Source organism: Pagrus major, chromosome 2 (assembly GCF_040436345.1).
Source record: "Pagrus major chromosome 2, Pma_NU_1.0".
Taxonomy (NCBI): Eukaryota; Metazoa; Chordata; class Actinopteri; order Spariformes; family Sparidae; genus Pagrus; species Pagrus major.
In genome coordinates this window covers 11,048,525-11,071,808 of record NC_133216.1, presented here as the reverse complement: position 1 = coordinate 11,071,808, position 23,284 = coordinate 11,048,525, and the positions used below count along the sequence as shown (strand labels likewise).

At 39.6% G+C, this 23,284-nt stretch overlaps 2 protein-coding genes across 2 annotated transcripts; both read left to right on the top strand.

The window, feature by feature from the left end:
- Window positions 1-9,282: 9,282 nt before the first annotated feature.
- Window positions 9,283-19,473, top strand: tmprss5 (transmembrane serine protease 5). The gene is made up of 13 exons (XM_073486026.1): window positions 9,283-9,315; window positions 10,828-10,966; window positions 11,333-11,413; window positions 12,765-12,878; window positions 13,240-13,375; window positions 14,985-15,098; window positions 15,209-15,252; window positions 15,430-15,592; window positions 15,722-15,906; window positions 17,998-18,096; window positions 18,220-18,362; window positions 18,505-18,657; window positions 19,465-19,473. Exons 1-13 carry the CDS (start codon window positions 9,283-9,285, stop codon window positions 19,471-19,473), a joined length of 1,413 nt encoding a protein of 470 aa, XP_073342127.1.
- Window positions 19,474-20,006: 533 nt separating this feature from the next.
- On the top strand, window positions 20,007-23,123 carry pih1d2 (PIH1 domain containing 2). Its single transcript, XM_073490796.1, has 5 exons — window positions 20,007-20,189; window positions 21,774-21,900; window positions 22,000-22,230; window positions 22,371-22,645; window positions 22,799-23,123. Exons 1-5 carry the CDS (start codon window positions 20,007-20,009, stop codon window positions 22,931-22,933), a joined length of 951 nt encoding a protein of 316 aa, XP_073346897.1. The 3' UTR covers window positions 22,934-23,123.
- Window positions 23,124-23,284: the final 161 nt, after the last annotated feature.

Sequence of the window (23,284 nt, the reverse complement as noted above, 5' to 3'; positions counted from 1 at the left end):
TAGCCTACTTTAAGCCAATAGTTCAACAGTTTATCTATTAACCTACTTTTAGCTCTTTCAACTGTTCATGTTAGCCGTTCATGCAAAATCAGTCACACACTGGGTGTCAAATGACTCAACATATGGGTATATATATATTTTTTTAATTGCAATTTCTAGTTTTTTAAATCTATTGATCTTCCATGTACAAACTACCCCTGGGGTAGATGTGTCCCTCGGGGATCACTGGTGTATGGAAGCTCCTCTGTGGTCCCATTTCAAACTCAACATTTCAGTTTTACAGCGCTGCTGCAGCCCAGCCCATCATCTGGACAAAGACAATGCTGCTGATCTCTCTTAACAGTTTATTGGCTCCTGCCACAAACCTTCACAGTCTCAAGCTGTTTATAGAGTTTATGTGTCATCTGGACTACTTGCAAACAGCTGGAGTCACTCCAGGCTCTGTGGTGACCTCTGATGGCACTCTGCCAGAGCCACAGCTGGCCTGTGTTTTATCCCAGATGTGAGAGGAGGTAAGAATCAGTACATCAGGTTTACCACTGCTCCCTGCTCAGCACAGTGAAAGTAAGACTTCCTAATTACACGTAGGCACTACTGCCAACACTGTGCACTGTACCTATTTTTTATTATGGGTTTGATGTTTGCCCAATGCCTTTGGGATTTAATAGGTTATAGTGCTAGATCAGTGTTTGTTTAGTTTCCCTTCCCATCTTCCTTATTAACAATTAAGTTTCTCTGAGTACACTGTGTATGTTTTATTGTGTAATTTATTTTCTGGCTATATGACTTAAACCCCATCAGCTATATTCTATCTAAGTTTACAGTGATCTGATAATGATAGAGACTTCCACTGTGTGGGTTTGGGACCCCCAAGTGGTCGCCATGTTTGTCTGAGGGGTTCACAAGATGACTAACAAGAAAAGTTTCAGACATTTTAAGGTCAAACACTGTAACCAGCTCATATTCTGTTCCGCTGTGACTCATAATTTCATACACACAAAAAAAAAATCTGTTTTGACAAATAATAGATATATCAAGAATGTCTTGAGGGAATGTCTTCAAATTTGGCACAAATGTCCACTTGGACTCAAGGATTAACTTATTGGAGTTTGGTCGTCAAAGGTCAAAGGTCAAGGTCACTGTGACCTCATGGCATCCCATTCTTGTGAACACTAAATCTGAATTCTGCTACGTAAATGTACATATACGCTGTTGTTTTTCTGGTGATATATTGGATATTTTAACCTCTTTGGTTCTCTCAAATTACTCTTATCAAACAACCTGATAAAAAAGAGGATAAATCACTGTTTTTGTAGACAAAGGGTTGCTATGTGATTTGCTTTGTTTTAAGAAAGCTCAGCAAGATAAACTTTGTTTAATGTCGTACCACCAGACGACAGAGCAGCTTCTTTCATCGGGCTGTGAGGCTCCTTAATTCCTCCTCAGCACTCCACCATAAAAGGGAGTTTTATTTAATGACCTGGTGACAAACATTAAGAATAACCACAAAAACAATTCAGAAACAGCCTTCGCTCGTTTGCTTATGTAGGTCGCATCGAGGCATCGGCATTAAAACTGAGACAGTTTCATAACCAGTTAAACGTTCCCCGTAGTGCGTTTAAGGAATAAGTGGTAGAAGATGGAGGGCGCCAAACTCAAAACCACCAAACTTGTTGGCAGGGCAAATGCAAAAGACATCACTCACAGCAACAGTCTTCAAAGTTGCAGCTACAGCAACATGCAGCATCAGCAAGTGAAGCTGCCAATGAGAGCTCATCTTAGATATGAGTCATATGACGAGCAGAGTTTTGAGTACATCTGTACTGAGATGACCCTGTTTAATGTCCGTCTTTTAATAGAAATATAACGGGTTTTTTTACCTCAATGTAGTGCCAGTTTTTTCCTGTGGTATCAGAGGGTATCGTATTGAATTTTTTCTATTTAAATCAATAATTCTAATTTACTTTATTGCTCATGTCCAATTAACCGTTTACAAGATCCGGTGTCATATGTTGTGTGACCACTGACCTCCTAAACAGAACAGATGGGGGGGGGTTGAGTGCCTTGCTCAAGGGGCATTTAAGAAAGTCAACAGCAGTTGTTAAAAAGTCCGTGAAAATCTTTTTTATGTTTTTTCCATCCAACCATCTGCTCTGAAGCTTTTTTCTTAAGCTTTCACTTCCTTTTACAAAATAAATTAATTAAGCTTTTGAAGCGAATGTGTAATTTTTTGACTCGGCCAAAAAATGACAATCACCTCTGTGACCCCTCCACCTCTGATCTCCAACCCCTCCGTCAGTGCACGACCGTGCTCAGTGGAGGAGCAGATTGAGTGGGAGCCAGTGTTAATGTAATCTCCTCTGTTTAATTAGAGTGAGCGTGGTGGGCAGCTAAAGCAAACCACATTACCCACCATCTGTTGGGGAGCAGCTCTGCTCTTACCCACCCCTCGCTATCATTAGCCTCTACAAGACAAGACACAAACACATACATGACAGCTATTTATTCATCCTGCCACTTTCAATACAGACACAACTGCACACAATTTAGCGGCTATGATGAGGCCACACTCGGGCTCAGACCTGTCAGAAATGTATTGCGGTGTAACTGCAATATGCTGCACGGTGAAATATCCAAATGGAAACAGTGGTTGAGTTGTTTAGACTGTTAAAGCCAGGGATTGTCCAACACAGGTGCTCTTAAAAAAAACTGTCTGGTTGTTTTTCTGCTCCATTTTTCATCACCTGTGACCTCCAACAGTGACAACAACACATCCAACGTAATGGACCAAATGAGCAAGCAATAATCCAACATTTCATATCTCACACCTTTGGATTTATACGGTATTGCTGAATATTTGCATTAATATCTAGCTTTTACTTGGACTTAACTGCATGTTTATCCTCAGCTGATCTTAAAAAAAGGAGCTCTCTATTTCTGCCACAAGAGGGCAGTATGCTACCACCGCTAGAATCCAGCCCAGACTGCAGGCAGGGAGGCAGGCAGGGCTCAAGCACAGAGGATTTACTGCTCCACAGAAAGCTGAGCCCACTGGCAGCCAGCAGAGCAACACAATTATTGAGGCACAGAGGAGAGGGCCTGCCTGGCTGTGTGTGTGTGTGTGTGTGTGTGTGTGTGTGTGTGTGTGTGTGTGTGTGTGTGTGTGTGTGTGTGTGTGTGTGTGTGTGTGTGTGTGTGTGTGTGTGTGTGTGTGTGTAGATAAAGGGGGTGCAGATTATGGGTTTCTGTCCTCACCCTGTGCTTGTATCCTGACCTGGACAGTTTACAGTGGGGCTTTATTTCTTCAACACATGATGGTGTCATGACACTGCACACATGCAGAGCCAGCAGCCTCTGCCGTGCCTTTGGCAAGAGGTCCGATCCCTCATGTTTTGATCGTACAGATTTAGAGGTACAGTATATTCACACAGCTTCCAGATCAAAATAAGCATTTCATCAACAGCCATATGGTTTGTCTGTGGCTGGAGGATTAAATCTGAACATAAGGACATGAGACACATATTTTTAGATTCAGTGTGACTTGCACTGTCTGAGGAGATCATCATCATGTTCATGTTGAATTTCAGAGCGAATAAACGTCCACTGAGAAATCTTACATACGCTCCTTCAACCTTCAGAACTATATATACGGGTATAATGTGACGAGGGACTGCTAACAGCTAATTCAGCTTATTTATTCAACGGTGCTAATATGCCAACATGCAAGGAAATTTAGTGGGCTGAAGTTGTAACTCTCAGCAGAAATCACAGCATTGTTTATATTCTCCAAAGCATCACGGGGAGCGCAGCAGTCTTGGAGTTTTCCTAAAGGCAAAACCCCCCGAGCTAAAGCATAATACTGAATTAAATCAGAAAGTTTGATTGGATCTGCCAATCTGTTTCTGCCTATTTTCAAAACTGAGTAAAAACCACGTGGACCAAACTCTTTGATTACAAGGACGGACATTTTGTGCTTCTTTATTGCTCTGTTTACAAAATTATTACTGACAAACCAAACATCAGAAAACATTAATAAATTAAACTCAAAACTCCTGTCGATTGTGTAATAAGTTCCTTTTTTTTAAGATTGCAACAATAACTCTCTAATAAAGGTACGTGAGTGGTACTTCTTCTGTAGTTGCCAAAAAAGCAAACAAGTATGTGATCTTTTCATATCTATTGTCTCAATATCCATTATTAAGCGTCCAGGTTTTGACAGGCCCACACTGGAAACACTTCCCACCAACATGAGTCAGTTTAACACCTGAACACCACATGCTGCGATTGAGAGTCCTTGAAAACTTGTTAACAACGGAGCAGAGAAGTTGAAAGAGATTTGCACAAAAAAGCAGCAATGGGATGAACGGTTTAAATATCCAGGTAGTGGTAGCACGATTGCAAACTTGACCAAACCGGCATAAAGCCTAAAGACAGACCATTTCAGGATCACTCAGTCATGAATGAAAAATCTGTGTATATATTTAACTGCATTTAAGCAGGAAAAATGTTCTTTCTTGCAGAGAATGAGTTAATCTGTGTTGAATATAAAGCTGGAGCCAGCAGTTAGTTGGGCTTAGCGCATGGCTCCATCCTCAGGTAAATCAATTCACCTACCAACACAGTAATTTGTCATTTTCACGTCTGTGCTTGTACAGATTAAACAAAAGAGATGAAGCATGTTAATTTACTGAGCTTTAGAGGCGCCGCTAGAGGAGCTACGTTAGCTCAGCCAACTAACTGCTTTCTGTGGACTTCATATCTTAATTGACAAAATATGAGTGTCGTGGATCTTTTCATTTAACTCTCAGGAAGAAAGTGAAGTTAATTTCAGAAAATTCAGTATGTATCTGCCACTAGGAGTTTTCAATCGGCACAATGAAAACAAAAGACGCAGTTGGTGAAGTAGCATCAAACAATCGAGCCCTGCTGGGGAACATCCATGTGACAGGACTCTTGTAGAAACCAGGTTCACAGATGAGGTAATGTGTTAAAGTTTCATTTTATGTTCAGTCACGTTCGCCTCCTTCCTTCCTCACTCTCTGACATCTCATTCGGTGTTTCCCTGGAAGTTATAGCGACAGGCGGTTACATGAAACGCACCGTTAACTTGAATTAACTTGTGGATTTCTCAGGGTTTGAACACTGTTGGAATAGCTACATACATAAGATCTTCAACAAGTGTTGTATACGATTACATTAGTTGTAGTAAGTGTAGGTTGTCGTACATTTTAAACGAAGCAACCACAAAACTATACAGGCCAGTGAACTAAAGTAAATGTGCTGTATATTAATGAGTATCTGACTAGACTTTGGCTTCTGTTCATCTCTTGATCACAAATTTAAATTTCATGAGTAAATCCCTCCGACGTGACCACAACAATAACAGTGACGGGGGGTGTCACAGGCGCCCCGGTGTGGACTCCATTCATTCATTTATTCATGTCCCGCAGTTCAAGGCTCCACTGTGAAGAGGCTGGCTGCAACCCAGTTTGGAGCTAGATCTATCTCTCTCCGCTCCGACGGGGAAGCACTCTCCATGTTTGGTGTAGTGAGATTTGATCAGCTCTGCTCTTATCGCAGCCATTAGTATGTGTGCCTCTCACGGTGTCCAATCCTTGAACATCAGATTTGGTCTCTCGGTCCCTGCTCGGAAATCCCACAGTATCGAACTGAAGAGGAGAGGGAAGCTTCTTTCTAAGGTTTTGGAAAGCGTTTGGCTCTACAGTCCAGTCCACCAGGACATTTAAAGCTGATTTATTGATGTGTGTGCTGTCAGGAGAGTTGTGCCATTTGATGCTGTCGGCCGTGACCTCTCGGCAGAGATCGCCATTAAAGGTTGGCTCGCTCGCAGATGCAGGACAGAGTGGAAGCACAATACAAACGCAGTACTCCAAATATGTTCATCTGAATGTATTTTAAAGATACACACTTAATCATGACTTCATCAAACTATATCTTTGTTTTGATTGAGAGACTCCTCACATCAGAGGTTACATACTGTGTATTTACATGTTTTTGTTGAATTGTTTTAGTGTTGTTGAATCATACTGGCTTGTTCTATTATTTTGTCCACAGCATTTATATTGGAGGGTAGGCTAAATATTAGAAACATATTTGTCACTTAATTTCTTTTATTTATTTATTTATTTTAGAGTTTTTGTGAATAAAATGTCAAAATATCCTAAAAAAGTCCATCACAATTACCCAAAAGCTTGACATCTTAAAATTGATTATTTTGTCCAATCAGCTGCAATTAGATATTTAAATGTACTACAAGAAGCATTTAACTAGTAATCAAACAAGACCATCAATGAGAAGATGTTGTTTTTAACATTAGTCAATATATTTACGACAGTAGGAAATGGGGCTCATACCGCTTTTGTCCACAGGGGCCGCCAGAATCAACAAAAACATTACAGCTCCTTGTAGCTGCTTTAAAGAGGTCATATTATGTTAACTTTCAAGTTCATACTTTTATTTGGGGGTCCCAGTAGTTATAGGTTCACATACTTTTTCAAAAAACACATTATTTTTCTCATACGGTGCTGCAGCATCACTTTTCACAGACATCTCGCCTCTGTTCAATCTTAGATGAGAGATGCACATGCGCATAACTTAACGGGCAGGACGTAGCCAATCAGAAGCAGAGTAGGGCAGGTTATGCCGAGCAAGGTAGTGTGATCGAAAATAACGCTGCTACAGCTGGTAACCATGGCTGCGGTACAGCCGTATATATTTAATATGACCCCTTTAAGTTTTTCGTTTACTTGTTTTAAAAGAAGAGTTGATTCTAATTAATAATCATTTTGGACGCTGTAGTTTGTGGTGTTGAATTGTACTAAAAGAGATTTCTATTATTTTGTCCACCCCATTTATATCCAAATCATCAGAAACATCTAAATATAACTAATGCTGCGACTACTGAATATTTCCATCAATTAATCTGTTGTTTTTTTGATAATTTGTTTATGAAATGTCAGAAAAAATGTCTTTTCAAAATTTCACAGAAGCCCCAGATGACTTCTTCGAATTGCTTATTCCACCCCAAACTGTGTGACTTAATTAAGAGATTAAAGTGACAGCGATACAAGACAGATAACAACAGGGAATCCTCTTATCCGAGGAGCTGGAAACAAAGAAAATGTGATGGATGTTTGATTGATAAATGTTAAAATCTAAATTGTTGGCAGTCGTTTTCTATCTGGAGATCGATCAGTCAACTCAGTCAAATTGTCTAACCAAAATCAACAGCACCACAGACCACACAGCCTGAAAATGGCTTTTGAGTTAAATCAACACCTCTTGAAAACAGTCGTTTATAATATAACCTTCATGAAGGTCGGAGCTTCTGCAGGGCTGTTTTATTAGCCTGAATTACTTTAAGCTAGGTATACCTAATAAACTGATAACTGACTCTAAAACACCTTCATTATTCATGGGCACCACCTCAAATGAGGACCAGATAATTGCAATTTTAAAATCATGAAGCACAATGTTGAAGAAGATTGCTGTAAAACTGACTTAATAAATACAAATTATGCTACTTAACAAGGATACACGAAGGATAAGTAACAATTTAACACATATCCCTGAGTGAATATGGTTTCACTGCGGTGAATAGCAGCTCTGTAAATCACTGTTTACTCGTCTGTCTGAGAAAACACATTTCACCAGAAGAGGGAGACATCAAATCCCTGAGAAAATTACCAAACAGCAGCTATGTTCTCCTTGCTCCTCTGTTTGCTTCTGCAGGAGAACAATTCAGCTTAATGCTAATATTGTCAAACACTATTAACCTCACAACCCTGGCAATATGAATTCCAGCTATTGCTCCATCGCATGCAATTTACGCCAGTGCCGCCGCGCTCATTACTCTGTGTTTGATTTTCCAAATAATTCCATATGACACCTGTTAGATGAGCCAAATAGATCAGAGCCGTTTCTTGGATTCGACCCCGACAGTTGGACGAGGAGGAATTTTTCTTCCTGGCAGTTGTTCCCTTCACCTGGACTCACCTGGTTAATCCCCACGCCACTGATATGAGAGATACAAACGCTCTTTTACCTACGAGGATCTAATTAGTCATTTCTTTTCAATAAAACATTCATAGTGTCTTCTGAGAATTGACGTGAAGAGAAGACTTTGATCTCCCTCAAGCAGTTTTCTCACCGTTTTCAAAGTGTGTTCCTTCCTCATCTCACTTCATAATTATTCTTACTATTTTTAGAGTTAATGACTCCTTTTTGATGCACCTCGAGTCACCTTCCCTACAACAAAGAATATATTTGAAATACAGACACACCGTATTGACAAAAACAGTCTGACAGTGAGCTAGGAGAGAAGAGAAAGTCTCATCTGTCAGCGGTCAGACAGAGCAGACTTCATTTTGTTCTTGAGTGTTGAGAGATGATAGCTTTGGATTCCAAATGACGGGGGACTGACGTGATATGAGACTTTTCAACAATCTGCAATAATGACCTTTTCTCAGAAGCTACAAACTGTCAGGTAATAACATGTCTCGGGCGAAAATGGACAATCTTTTGGCACAGGTAGCTCCGGTGTCCCATCAATAGTCAGAGAGGAGGTATCTCTGGAGATGCTCCCCCCTCCGACAAAGACCCGGTTCAGCTTGCTTCCACAGGCCCCATGACCCTCCTGGACAAACAACAGCCTCATTCTCTGCACCACTGCTGACCTCATTGTCTCTTTGTGAAGGGAAAGTCCAGAGTTGCATTCTGTTAAATGGCAAATGGTGCATCAACAGTGAGCGGGACGGACCTCTCCAGCTCCGGCACAGGCCTACAGATGAGCTCCGACACCGCTGCCTGTTCCTCGGGACCGTACGCAGGGGAAACATGGTAGGAAAGGGAGGCTAAAATATTCACCTCGCTCCATCTGTCTGCTTACACCTCTCTCATATTGTCACCTTCACTAGCACCCTCACTATTTACAGTAACAGCTGCTGCCAACACGTGTACTGTTCACTTCATACTTGTATCACACTTGTTTCTGTCACCTTTACTTCTGGTTTATTCTGTTTTATTATTAATGTGCATCGTATGACCTGTCCTGTACAGCTGGAGTGATTTTTTCTTTAAGTTCAGTCATACTAATTTAAAATCTAATATTACATGTTTGGCTACACTCAAGTGCTACAGTAGTAAGAGAGAGCAGATGGTATGGCATTTATTTAGATGGATTTTGCTCTGCAATTGTATAATAGTAAGTCTGCATCTCACATCTATGGAGAGTTTTATTATAATTACTGTAATACACTCAACATGTCGCTTATAGAAACAGCTGCTACTTGGAGGGTGAGTCCAACAAACACACACACACACACACACACACATATAGGCTCCAGAGTGATTAAACTTTTCTGACGACAGGACCTGGAGCAGGAAAAGTGTTTTAACACATTTTAATTTAATTAAACGCGCTGTAGAAGATGCAAAAGACAACCAGGCCGAGGCTTCACACTGAGGAGATATGACACACACACACCTGTACACACCTACACAGGGTGTCTGCATGACTTTATTCAAGTTTAAGTAAATAATCGTTAATTTAAATTTGCAAGTGCTTTATTGCCAAAAACGTTTTATCTCATTAAATTAATCAGTGTTTTGAGTTCTTTTTGTCAACATGAGTCCAGCTCTTCTGCATGAATGTCCACATTTCTGATCATATTTCTACATTTTTAAGCCATCCACTGAACCTAATACTGTCTTTTTACTTTGTACTTGCACTTGCCTGTTGGAAAAAAATTGATTAACCTAACTCACGCTACATAAAACCTGCCTCTGCATGGGCCCAAAAATGCACATGCCTTTATATTTACCTGCAATGATTGAATAAGAAAAAGATGTGTCCAAAACTCAGTCTTAACTTTGGTTAGAAATTATTTTGCAAAAGTGATAAAAAGTGTTAAAGGAACAATTCACCCCAAAATGAAAACTAGGTCATTATCTACTCATCTCCACAAAACATTTCTGGAGCTTCACAGCAAAACAGCATTACAGCATTTGCCTAAACAACTGAAGTAGATGGGGACTTGTTTTACAGCACACACACAAAAAAAAAAACAAGCAAAAAGAATCATGAAATGGCTCCATACAACTTGTTTGCCATAATCCAAGTCTCAGGAGGCCTACAGATCCTAAATCAATATGAAAAGATGTTTTTGTCTCTGGAGCTGCTAAGCTAATAGAGTTGGCGTGCACAAACTCAACTGTCCATCAAAGGTGTAACTAACAACTTTTCAAATCAAATTTAGGATCTCTGGGCTTTGGCAGACTTGGATTAAACAGAACCAGCTGAATGGAGCCATTTTATGTTTTTTATCAGTTGTTTTTTTATGTTTTAAAACAAGTCCCCATCTACTTCAGTTGTTTAAGAGAATGCTGCAACGCTGTTTAACTGTGAAGCTCCAGACTTTCCATTGAGTAGATACTGACTTTTCCTCACTTTTCCTTTAATCTGACTCATTATAATGACCATTATCTTACATTTACATTTACATTGCACTTTTGCACGGGACCGCATGTATACATACCTTTATATTTACCTGCAATGCTTCAATAAGAAAAAAAAATGGTTGAAAAAGTCTTTGAAAGCAATACATTTAAATGTCTGATATCTGTAGACACCCTGCTACAGCTCTGACTCCGTACATCTGGACTAATCAGTGCTGGTTATTATCCAGGATTACTAATTAAACCTGACAGGTGCACAGTTAATAAGGATGCAGACTTGCAAACTTGCCAACAGTTGATCAAAAATAAACCTGTGAATGAGGTCTGATGTGCTAACTGTACTTATTATAGAGTCTTGATGGAGACACATCATCAGTGATTGAGAACCCGGTGGCTGTCGGCCATCCTTTCCATTCAGAGAAAACAGCAGGAGGCGCAGAGACAAAGGGAGTGCAGGGCTGGTTAAAAGGGATTCATTCTACGGCCCACGGTAAGCTCCAGCGGTGCACCACCTGATGGGCATCAATCAATCTTGCTGCATGAGTGCCAAAAACAACACAAGCTGTTAAAACACACTGCTCCTAATGTAAAAAAGACCTTGCAATGAAATCAAATCATCCATGCTGCAGTGATAAGAAGTAAAGCAGTTTCTTTCTTATTAAAATGTCACCGTCTACGTTTGATTTTCACCTCTTTAGTGCCGTGCATGTAAAGAACATTGCTCATTAATTTCTGCCTCTGTCTCAGCGCTGTGTGTCAATGTACTATATATATGAAACGGCTGACATTTAATAATTCTCTTCAGCTCATATCTGGGATCAGAAGGCATTAACTCCAGTCATAATTGTTGCTTTAGCTCACAGACTGGTGAGGCTGCTGGCAGCTGTGTGCGCAGTTGGACTCCTGGGAGGCTTAGCTGTAGGTGTCTGGTTTCTAGGTGAGTCATTGTGTTGAGAAAGACTCACTCAATCAAGCTCCTGGATATTTTCTGGTCACTGTTACCCTACACAACGGAGCCTGAGCCATGCTGGATGTTTGAGGCTGATACAATTTCAGCATTTGAATGTTTATTTAGGTCAGCATCTAACAATTATCGTTGTCATTACTAATTAATATGTATTGATTCCTGGTTTGGAGTTTTTCCTTATTCAAATCGGGGCTAGGGACAGAGGATGTAGTTCACGGATTGTAAAGCCCGCTGAGGCGATGTGATTGTGATTTTTGGGCTAGTTGACTTTGGTCTATAAAACATAAGAAAATCTTCAAATTGACGGTTGTTTTGTCCGACCAACAGTCCAAAGCCCAAAGATATTTCATAAATCTTAATTTAAGACAGGAAAGAAAAGCTAATTCTCCATATTGAGAAGATGGAACCTTTACATTTTTGGCATTTTGACTAATTTCTTAAAAGATAAAAGTAAAAAACAGCAGCTGTCCAGCTTACTTGTAATGGAAGTCAGTGGTATTGGCTGGCAATCTGACAAAGAATCTGAAGCACTCTGATAATAATCACACTATTATCAATTATTAATCATTTATTATCACAGTCCTTGTCCAACTTATATCACTGGCTTCTGTTACAAGTAACATGGACACCGTTTTTACTTTTACTCAACTATAGGCAGTGATTTAATGTAACTAAGTACATTTACTCAAGTACTATACTTAAGCACAATTTTGACACACTTGTCCTTTACTTGAGTATTTCCATTTTCTGGCCTCTCTTACTGCCCCAGTTTCTTGTCACGTATCGGCGGACATATACAGCATGTTGATACTGAGATATCTGTAATAAGCTAATATTTGCTGATAATGGCCTCCCCTCTTTAACTAATTCATTATTCACATTCTTACTACATTAAACTTTGAACTGGATGAAAAGTACTGCAGAACTTTGTTTACCATATCAGCAAAACTGATTCTTAAGCTTTGGATCCCCAAACTTTGCATTGATAACATCCTGCTGCCTCGATTTGTATTTTGTTTATCATTTTGTCCCCCAACTTAATGGAAGTGCAATTACTAATGTTTTTGAGTAGCCCTTTAAGTCTGAGAGGAAAGATTTTGGAACAAGCAAAAAACAAAAAAATGCCTTTTAGCGAGCTTCTTTCCTCCTAATCAGCAGCACACAGATATGAATATTTATATTTAAGGTTCACTGCTCTACCAGGTAGTTTGTCTCTGGGTACTAATTCAGATGATGTCTTTAGTAAACACATTTGAACACAGTTTTTCTGCTTGTCTAGACAAAGACTAATTTACAACTATATATCTTTTTCCACACATAGTCAAACTTCTGCTGAGGCCGTCCTACTCTCAGAGTCCAGTGGGACTCGGGGACACGAAGGAGACGCCGTTCTGCAATGTGACAGAGGATATTTCAACCTCTGACCCCAGGAAAGGTCTGTGTTTCCTCCTGTCTCTGCTGTTTGTTTCACTGCTTTATGAATTCACAAACAGCGCAGACTGCACATTGTTATGGGATTCATCATTCTGGGTCGAGGTTCAGCTCTGAAGTGATTTTGACTTGAACAGCAGCAGAATTATCATTCAACAGCTGCTTCATGTTGCCTTTTTGTTCACTCTTGAGAGCCGCCCATTGACATACATGAAAACATTACACATAATGATCTGTTTGTATTGACTACATTTGCATAGATGCTGGTGTTTTTTTCCTAATCATTCCCCACTCACAGAAGAGGTTGTTCATTACTGCTGACTGAGAGCTTGTCTCTGGAGGGGTTTTCAATCAATCAGGTTCAGTGTTTTACAGAATCAGCCCGGAGAACTCCCTCCTGGAGATCCAGCTGGGGAAGCTGCCCACCTGGCTGCCCGTGTGCTACGAGAGGTGGAACTCCTCACTGGGAACACTGGTCTGCAGACAACTGGGTTATCTGAGGTACTGGATCTCACAGCTAACAGATATGGCCATGACACCTCCTCAGTTGATTACCTACATTAAGCTTTCTGAAGATTGATGTTTAAATATGCAAATCATGCATTATCTAGTTAAATGTGCACTAATTTGCATAAATTCCCAGAGCTGAAATCTGAACATTGGATGAAACCAGGTTCAAAATTCTTTGTTGGCACATTAGCGGTAACAGTTTTTACAGGGGGAATGTTGGATGTCTCTTTTTGTCCCTCCACATATCACAAAACACTCTTAACTGCCATAAAAAAAAATCCATTTCACCATGTTTTTAGGCATAAAATGTTGTATAAATCAGGCTATGAATGATATATGAGTAAACCCGTCAGTAAAAACCCTCAGAATATAGACAGGAATAAAACTGGAAATTTTGGTGTACGTAAGTGCTTCTGAAGTGGAGAGTGAGATAAAACTCATTTTGGGAAAATGGCCTACATTTGACGAAAATGGTAAATAGCATGAAAAAAAAGGAGAATTACTAGTAGATATCACCACAAAACCTCCTTCGATTGAAATATTTTTTTATGTGTTACAAGTTTTCTAAAGATTGATGTTGAAATACGCAAATGAGGTGTTATCTTAGCAAATATCCACTAATTTACATACACTTCCAGAAGAGAAATCTGAACACTGGATGAAGCCAGGTTCAAAATCCTTCTTTCATTTTACTGGCATATTAGAGTCAAAGGTTTTTTACAGATGGAATATGTATTTTGGCAATGTTTGTAGAGACAAAGTGTTACATAAATTAGGCTTTGAATGATATATGAACAAGCCCCTCTGTAAAAACCTTAAGAATATAGAAAGGAGTAATACTGCAGTGCAGATTTCTGGCTCAGAAAATGAGAAAAAAAAAATCATTTTTTCAGAAAATGGCCCACAGAAGATGATTAAGAGGATAAAAACGTTTAAATAAATAAATTGTATGGACTGCATTTATATTTTTCTAGTTTTACTGACCACTCAAAGCACTTTACACAAGTCTAGTAGATATCACCATGAAATGTCCCCATTTGATAACCTAATATGTCTCCAAGTACTGTAAAAAATCATAAAAAAAAATGTTTTGGCCATGTTTTTAGGAAGAAATATTATATAAAATCAGGCCATGATATATGAACAAAGCTGTGAAAACCTTCAGAATATAGATATATATTTTTAGACAACAATGATGAATAGGTAAACGACACTGCAACTGGCAATCTAGTGAAGTATGCTTTGATTTATATAAATGTCCAGGACAGAGATCTGAACTAAAATAAACATCTAAATGTGTATTTTGCACATTTTCTTTCCATTACTCTGAAAGAAGACATCGAAGCAAAATAGCCTAAAATCTTAAAATTGCCCTGTGCATGAAAAAAACGTTTTTTTCCCTGCGGTGTCTCTGCTTAACTCCGACTGAGTCTGGAGCGCCCACTCACTAACTTAAAGTTTAATCTTACTTGCCGAGACTGAAGGCTCATCTTATTTATGATCCACTAATACCTCATCTGCACTCCTGCTTCACACCTTATGAGTCTGAATTATCTTAATACTCACTCCCATCCATTTTTTGCATTTATTCTCTTACCAGACTGACCAAGCATAAGGGAGTGAACCTGACTGATATCGGGCCGAACTACACTGATGGCTTCGTTCAAATTACCTCAGACTACAAGAGCAATCTGGAAAATATGTGGCAACTCAGGTAAGGCAATTTGTCTGAGGACATCACACTCATAACGATGCAGACAAAATAGTGCCCACCAACACATTAATTATGCACCATTAGTTACCCAATTTATTTTCATTTTTCAGGGGGAGCTGTATCACAGGGAAGGTTATCGCTTTGCAATGTTTTGGTGAGCAAATTAAACTCAACTTTTTGTTTTGACTTTGCACCTGACGCCGAGCCCTGCAGTTCCTTAATTATACTGAAGAAAGAGATTCACATCACTGTCGGACAGTGAGTGATGCCGCTAGCCGCAGCACAGTCTGACCAGTCCACCTCCTTTTTTGATGAATGGATCTCTGTGTAGAGTGTGGGACACGAGCGAAGCTGCCCAGGATAATCGGGGGAGTGGAGGCCACGCTGGGCAGGTGGCCCTGGCAGGTCAGCCTCTACTACAGCAACCGTCACACCTGCGGCGGCTCCATCATCACCAGTCAATGGGTAGCCACAGCTGCTCACTGTGTGCACAAGTAAGACTGCTGACCTTAGCGGACTCCACGACGGAGAATTATCAATCATTAACAGCTGCACCGCATTGGATCCATGACAGTCCCCCTCTTATCAGTATCTGCTTTCTCTTTTCTTATCTAAAATGTCAGCTACAGGCTACCTCAGGTATCCAGCTGGGTGGTCTACGCCGGCATTGTCACCCGCAGCTCGGCTAAAATGGCTCAACACACAGGATACGCCGTGGAGAAGATCATCTACAACAAGAACTACAACCACAGGAGCCACGACAGTGACATAGCCCTGATGAAACTACGGACCCCGTTGAATTTCTCGGGTCAGTCTGGGAGCCTCCTTGCAAGATAGCGGCACTCACACAAAGAAAAATCTCTGGAAAAGGAAAATCAATACTATGGCCTCGGTGGGGTGTTTTTTTTTTTCATTATGCTGACACATTTCAGCAAACAAGCCTTCATCCTCCTCCTGGGGTCTCGCACCTTCTTAAACATCAAATTCTCAGCCCAATTCCTTCACATTCAAGGACACAACACGGCACAGTTAGAGACATCCATCAAGGTTAATTACTGTTACAGCACTGAGGATTTTTATAATGAGAACTAGCAGGTTTTACAAAAGCTCACAGATAACAATTAAAAGGAGAGAGAGGCTTCAATGTGTGAACACTTGGATTGTGTTGTGTTGGTCTCTTGCCTTCTCTAACACAGCACAGCAAAACAATTTGTGTAAGTTCAGCGATAGAGACAGAGACTACTTGACTACTCTGACAAGTTGAAAGTGAAGTAACACCTCATTTATTTCATTATCACCAGCTTAAAAACACAAAACATGACACAAAGCAGAAACACGACTTCGGTGTGATGTATGTTTGATTCAACATCAGAGAAGGCTCCATTCGGAGTTAAACAAACAGATAAAGTAAACACCACATTACTTGAATGATCAACTAATTAACACAAAATAATGACTACATTTTAATTGCAGTGCTGCCGTCTGTCAATATTCAACTAGCCCAACAAAATCCAACCCATATTGAGGCTACTAAATGTTATAATATTATAAATGTTATCATATAATATTGTACAGAATGTTTTTGTTTTTTTTTTGTTTTTCAATTACATATTACTTTGATAAATTCGATATGCAAATATTTGTAATTAGTAACAAGATACTGATGTATTTGTGCCAATCTCTGATTACATCTTTAATCAGCTGACATCTTACGGGGTCTCACTGATTGAATATTATTCATTAACATCCCTAGTTGCAACACGTTAGTAATACTTTGTAGGGGTAGACTGATTATTGGCCCTGGACGATTATCGGGGCTGATATTCTGCATTTTCCGATTACTGGTATCGGTAATTTTTCTGTCAGATTGGCGATAAAATGAACTCATTTTAAAAATGTGCTACTTTGGCTCTGACGCAGTGTCCTCTCAAACAATGTCCCGCCTACAACAATGTCTGATTGGTAACGCGTCACAATTAAACACCCTATAAACACTGAATAATCTGAATCTGCAAAGTAAATTTATCAAATAAATGTAGTGGAGAGGAAGTACAAAGTAGCAGAAAATGGAAATACTCAAGTAAAGTACCTCAAAATTGTACTAAAGAACAGTACTTCAGTAAACTGTACCTAAGTTTAATTCATCGTTTCGTTGTTGGAATTTTGACACCAAGATATTAATTTTCACTGCGAATGAATACCGGTCCCAAATATCGGTTTTCAGTCTCCTTGATTTCTAATAATCGCTTACGGCCCTGAAAAAGCCGTATCAGTCGAGCCCTAATACCTTTGAAAGTTTAATCAACTATAAATGTACCATTTATTAAAGATGGTTATTAAATAGTGTTAACTCAAAGTTTTCAAGGACCTGTGAGAACCTCGCTCCTACTTTAACAAAAAATAGGCGATCACTACCAGATTTACAGGGTGTAATAACTGCTGTAACCATAATGATCGATGATATACATCTTTAATCAAAAGGATACAAACACATGTTGCACCTGAACACTGAATCCCTCGCAGACAACCACAACATCTTATAGAAGTCTCCATACAAGTTGAACAAAAGTTTGACTCCAGCAGATGAATGTGAAAACAGCCTTCTAGTATCAAACTCTGCACAGTGAAGGTCAAACAACCAAGTGAAGTAACAATAAGAAAAACATGTTTTTTGAGTAAAGGGGAGACTTAAGGGGCCTAATTAACAATGCCTTGTGAACTTACCTATAGTCAGAGTGCAAGGTAAACTTTAGGGAGCTTTAAAAAAAAAAGTGTGTGTTTGTTTCTCGAACAGCAGGAAGAAAAGCCTTTATAACTATAAAAAATTATGTGATTTAATTCAAAGTATCTGTCTGAGTTACAACATAAAGAGGCATACGCTTGTTTTCTCTTTAACCAGATACAATTAGACCTGTCTGCTTGCCTCAGTATGACTACGACCTTCCAGGAGGCACACAGTGCTGGATATCTGGATGGGGATACACACAGCCTGAGGGTGGTGAGACGCTACCGCAGAGTTCTTAAACAAATTTACATCTGCTGCAAGTCTAATTCACGCGTGGTGATAGAGTGTGCCAAGTGCACTGACAGAGCAGCTTTTAATGTGCGTCTTCTCTCACAGTTCACTCACCTGACACCCTGAAAGAGGCGCCAGTTCCCATAATAAGCACAAAGAAGTGTAACAGCTCCTGCATGTACAATGGCGAGATCACGCAAAGGATGCTTTGTGCCGGATACACGGAGGGAAAAGTGGATGCGTGTCAGGTCGGATGCATGTTTTTAACAGTACCTTGCAGAGGCGTTTTAAAGATTTATTCTCTCCTCCCTGATTAGTTTACAGTGAAACGCTGGCATAATGAAGGCTGCGTGAGTCTGTTTTAAACAGTGTTTGTGTCTACCTCTCCAGGGGGACAGTGGGGGGCCTCTGGTTTGCCAGGATGAAAATGTGTGGAGGCTGGTGGGGGTTGTCAGCTGGGGGACAGGCTGTGCTGAGCCTAACCACCCTGGAGTTTACACCAAAGTGGCTGAATTCTTGGGCTGGATCTATGAAATGATTGAGGTAAACAGACTTTTTAGATATAGAAAATGTTAATATGCGTCAACATTTTACGTACATGAGACACAATCAGATATATAATATGAGCCAGTATGATTTAGACTATAGGAGGTCTGTAACTAACAATTATGCTCATTCTCAATTAATCTGCTTATTATTTTATAAAATACAATGATGAATTTAGTCTATTTTAGTCCTCAAAATGCTTGTTTTCACCAACCAACACTCCAATACCAAACAATATTCAGTTTTCTATCAAATAAGACAAAGAAAAGCATTTGAAAAATCTGGAAACAGCTAATTTTGGCTTGAAAAATGACTGAATTATTTAATCTTCTATCAAAATAATTGATTCTTTTCGATTGACTCATTGATTTATTGGCAAATTGTGCAGCTGTGGGTACAGAAGGTCTATGTAAAATATTAAAACCTTGACTCATATTAAAATGCTGCTCACACAGCAAGTAATGCATCAATAATAAAGATAATCCAATAATATAATATAGCACTGACAGGGGTCATAACACTACCTCATTAGCACTAATTATACATTTAGCTGACAATGCTTTCTATTCTTCTGTTTAAATTACTTTTTGATTGAGGGGTTTTTTGTTGTATGTTTAATTTTTATCTTTAATAAAAGATTACAATATTTCTTACACCACCGCAGAAAAATCAGAGAACACTAATTAATCGTACACACTGCCGTTGAAATGATATTATCAGCAACAGGAAGGTATCAGTAAGTGCACAATGAATTGTAATTACAGTTTTTTTTACATTGCATTTCATTTCTGTTTGTCTTTGCAGAGCTACTGAGGAGGGCAGCAGAGGATGCTACTCATATGAAGACATTTGAAAAATTATAGTGAATATTTTTACTTTAAATGTCCGTTATATATATTGTACACACAGAGACAGACTGGAGACATCAAAATGCATTTTTACGTTATATTTTTCATGTATTGAATATAAATTATGCCTCTTATAAAAGTGTGTCTGGTGTGTTTATTGGGCTGCAGTTCTGCTCCTCACCGCCAGGTGGCAACTGTGTGACGCTTCCTCTGATCTAGTTTCCATAGCAACTGACAACAATCGCTAAGCTAGCGTTAGTTGCTAGTTTAATCTGACAGAAATGACCTAGTTTGTTATATTCATGTGATATTGTTATTTTACTATCTAGAGCCTTTTTTTAAAACAGCTGTAGACAAGTAGGTCTTCTAACTTCAACTCACAAACTCTCCCGCTAGTTGTTTTTTTATATCAGCTTGCTAAGTTAGAAGTTGGCTAACTAGCTAGCTAGTGGCTACTGTTTGCTAACTCCAAAGTAACGTGAATACAGGCACCTTAGAATGACCTCCATCGGCAGCGCAGAGGATCTTTTAAGGCAGGTCGACCAGTTTTGGTCCATGATGGATGATCTGTGTCAAAATGACCCCGCAGCTTACCGCAAGTTCATGGAGACGCAGATGAAAGAAGGAGCTGAATACAGCGCACCGCCTGTGCTCGACTCTTGTTTGTGCACCGAAATACTGGTGAGTTACCTTGGTCTGTGGCAGAGACTTCATAAATGGTAACGAGTTTAACTTTACTTTAACTATCAAGCCCGCATTTACAAACGCAAACATTTCCGTCAAAGCAGAGAAGCACAGGTGTGTCTCATTAACGATGGCTCAATTACAGGTGTTGCACCAAATTCTGTGACCCACCACATTCTGTGACCGGATGTTGCCAATTGAACAGTACTGTATGACGTACTTTATGTAAGTAGCTGTATTTTAATTGGGACACTGCAGTTCTGACATAGCTATTATGAAAAACAAGGAATCCACAGAGGGTGAAAGCTTTTATGACAGAAACGGTGGTACAGGTCTGTCTATAGATCACTGATTTTTTTGTCTTTAAATGTGGTTAATCAGTGTTGTAAAGAAAAATACACAAAAGCCACAGGCTACTTGAGAAAACTACTGTTTAAAAAATATTTCTTTGGTCAAGGTGAAAGTCACCCATATGAATAGTACTTTAGTAAAATTCATAAAGTATCTGATATTAAATGTACTGAAGTCTCAAAAGTAGAAGTACAAGTAAATTATATATATATTTACACGTCCAACTCTATATACCATGGGTTGACCAAATATCAGATTCGATATTCTGCATTTTTCTGAGCATATTGAGCATTTTTCTGCTCTACTTTGGCTCTGATGCAGCATGCAATCTGCGAAGGAACTAGTTACTAAAGTTATCAACTAAATGTAGCGAGTAAAAAGTACCATATTTGTCTCTGAAATGTGGTGAAGTCGACTTCGACTTCACCACATTTCAGAGACAAATATGGCTCCTTCGCAGATTGCATGCTGCATCAGAGCCAAAGTAGAGCAGAGAAATGCTCAATATGCTCAGAAAAAAGCACAGTAATTTACTGGGGTTAATCCTCTTCCATTACATCGTACAGTTTACATAATGTGTGTCTCTATCAAAATACAGTAAAGGCACTGTGTTGCTGTTAACAATGTAAAAATGATATGATGTAGACACAGAATCTGATGGGTCACAGAATTTGGTATGACCTTGTCAAAAATGAAAAGCAGCCATTGTCAGTAATATGACTAAGCTGCACTTTTTGAATGAAGTGAAGATATCCACTGTGACAAAGGTCTATCAGATTGATTTGAGTACTACTGTGTACTAGAATTGCAACTACAGACTTAAAGACTTAAATTAAAGACTTCCATTTTTGATAAATCAATATTTTCTTAGTGGTTTGGTCTATAAAATGTGAGCAAATATGAAAAAAGGCCCATCACAAGCTCCCAAATGGTATTCTAACGTCTTCAAATGTCTTTTAACAGTTTAACACCTGTGAATATTCTGTTTACTCTCACAGAAAAATGGAGAAAATATTCACTTTTGAGAGGCTGAAACCAGTAAAGGTTTGCCACCATTGTCACCAATTAATCTTTTGTCATCATTTAAATTCTTTCAGCTCTACTGTCCACCCTTAAATACAAAACATGAGACTTTTCCTACATATGCCACCCGTGTGTCTGTTTATAGGTTAGAAACAGGGTTTGTTTTGACAGTTTCTTTGACAGATGGTACAACTGTGTCCTCAACAGGGGCCCAAGAAAGGGTTGCTGTACATCAACATATGCAGCTGGAAACGTGTGCCTGCACCTCAGGATCCCAGCAGGCCTTTACCTGCGTGTGCAGGAAAACTGGAAACAGACACAAATGAAGGTCAAGGTAAAAGACAAAGCTGTGCTGCAGCATGAGCTACAGAGCTGGCCTTTGTGTTACATCATGTAAAGAACACTATTAATAAATGGTGTTTTTCCTTCACAGGTACCTACACAGTGATGGATGTGGCTTTAAACCCTGCAGTGCTGCAGGACAGTGAGAAAGATAAAGCAGATGTATATATGGTGGCCCTGAGCTTTGCCCAGCAGCAGCTTGGGATGACATTATCTCAGCAGTACACTCTCATCAGCTCTGGCCCAAAAAGTAGCCCAGATGATTTGCACCGCCGGCTTGGATTTCGTCAGTGCCCGAAAGTCTCCAAACAACCAGACACAGGTAGAGCGATAAATCTCATACCGACAAGCTGCTGTAAGCCCTTTGTATCAAAGCTATTTGAGCAGCTTTTGCTGCTGCAGGTATATCATCTTTCACCGTCTACCACAGTTCCTAATAATCTATAGTGTTCCTCTTTACAGCCAGTCAGACCCCGGCTGCCCTTATACAGCAGATCTCCTCCCTACGCTCAGAGAAACAAGACGAGGACACGGTAGCCCAAATTATCCGTCGACCTGCAGAGCACAGAAAAAAGGATTTGATCCAGGTCATCTCCACCACGTTCGTGCAGCCTCAGAAGCCAGAGTACCAACTCGAGGTGAAGACTGATACAGCAGGAGTTCCTCGCAGCGTGGAGCTGACAGTGGAGCTGCCAAAGGTTTGCTCCATGTCAGACTGCCAGCTGAGAATATCTAAGGTTAGTGGTTGCACACTCCCTTGAACAGTTATAATGAACCACTTTAGAGTCCAGAGTGTGTCGGTGCGTAGTTGGATGTCATAAAAAATACATAATTGGACCGTTTCTACTTTTGTGTGTCTTACGGTGTGCTGAATGTATTTTTCTCTGCAGGACGACGTCCTACTAGAAGTGAAGGATGTCTACTATTTGCTTTTGGAATTCCCAAAGAATGTCAATGAAGACACAGCATCTGCCATCTTTAACAAGAAGGAACGAAGGCTTACTATGAGAGTGGATGTTTTCTGAGCATTTTGTACACAGGGAATGGGCTCGAGAGACTTCTGACAGTGAGAATACCTAAAATTAAATAACCAAAACAACCTGAATTTCTGCTATGCAATCTGAAAAGTTGTGCAAACACATTTCACCATGCAAGGACTCAAAAGTTCAGCTAACAAGCTACCTGTAAACTGATCATTTCCTAAAAATAAAATGATGTTTTCACTGATACAAATATGCCATTGTGTGGGTTCTTAACCCAAAAAAATTAATTGACTTTAATGAGAATCTGTGGGGTTTGTTTATTAATGTGTGGGTGTATGAGTGGAGGTGTATAATGGCGAGGAGCTGGTGTACAGTGTCATTACGGTACAGCCG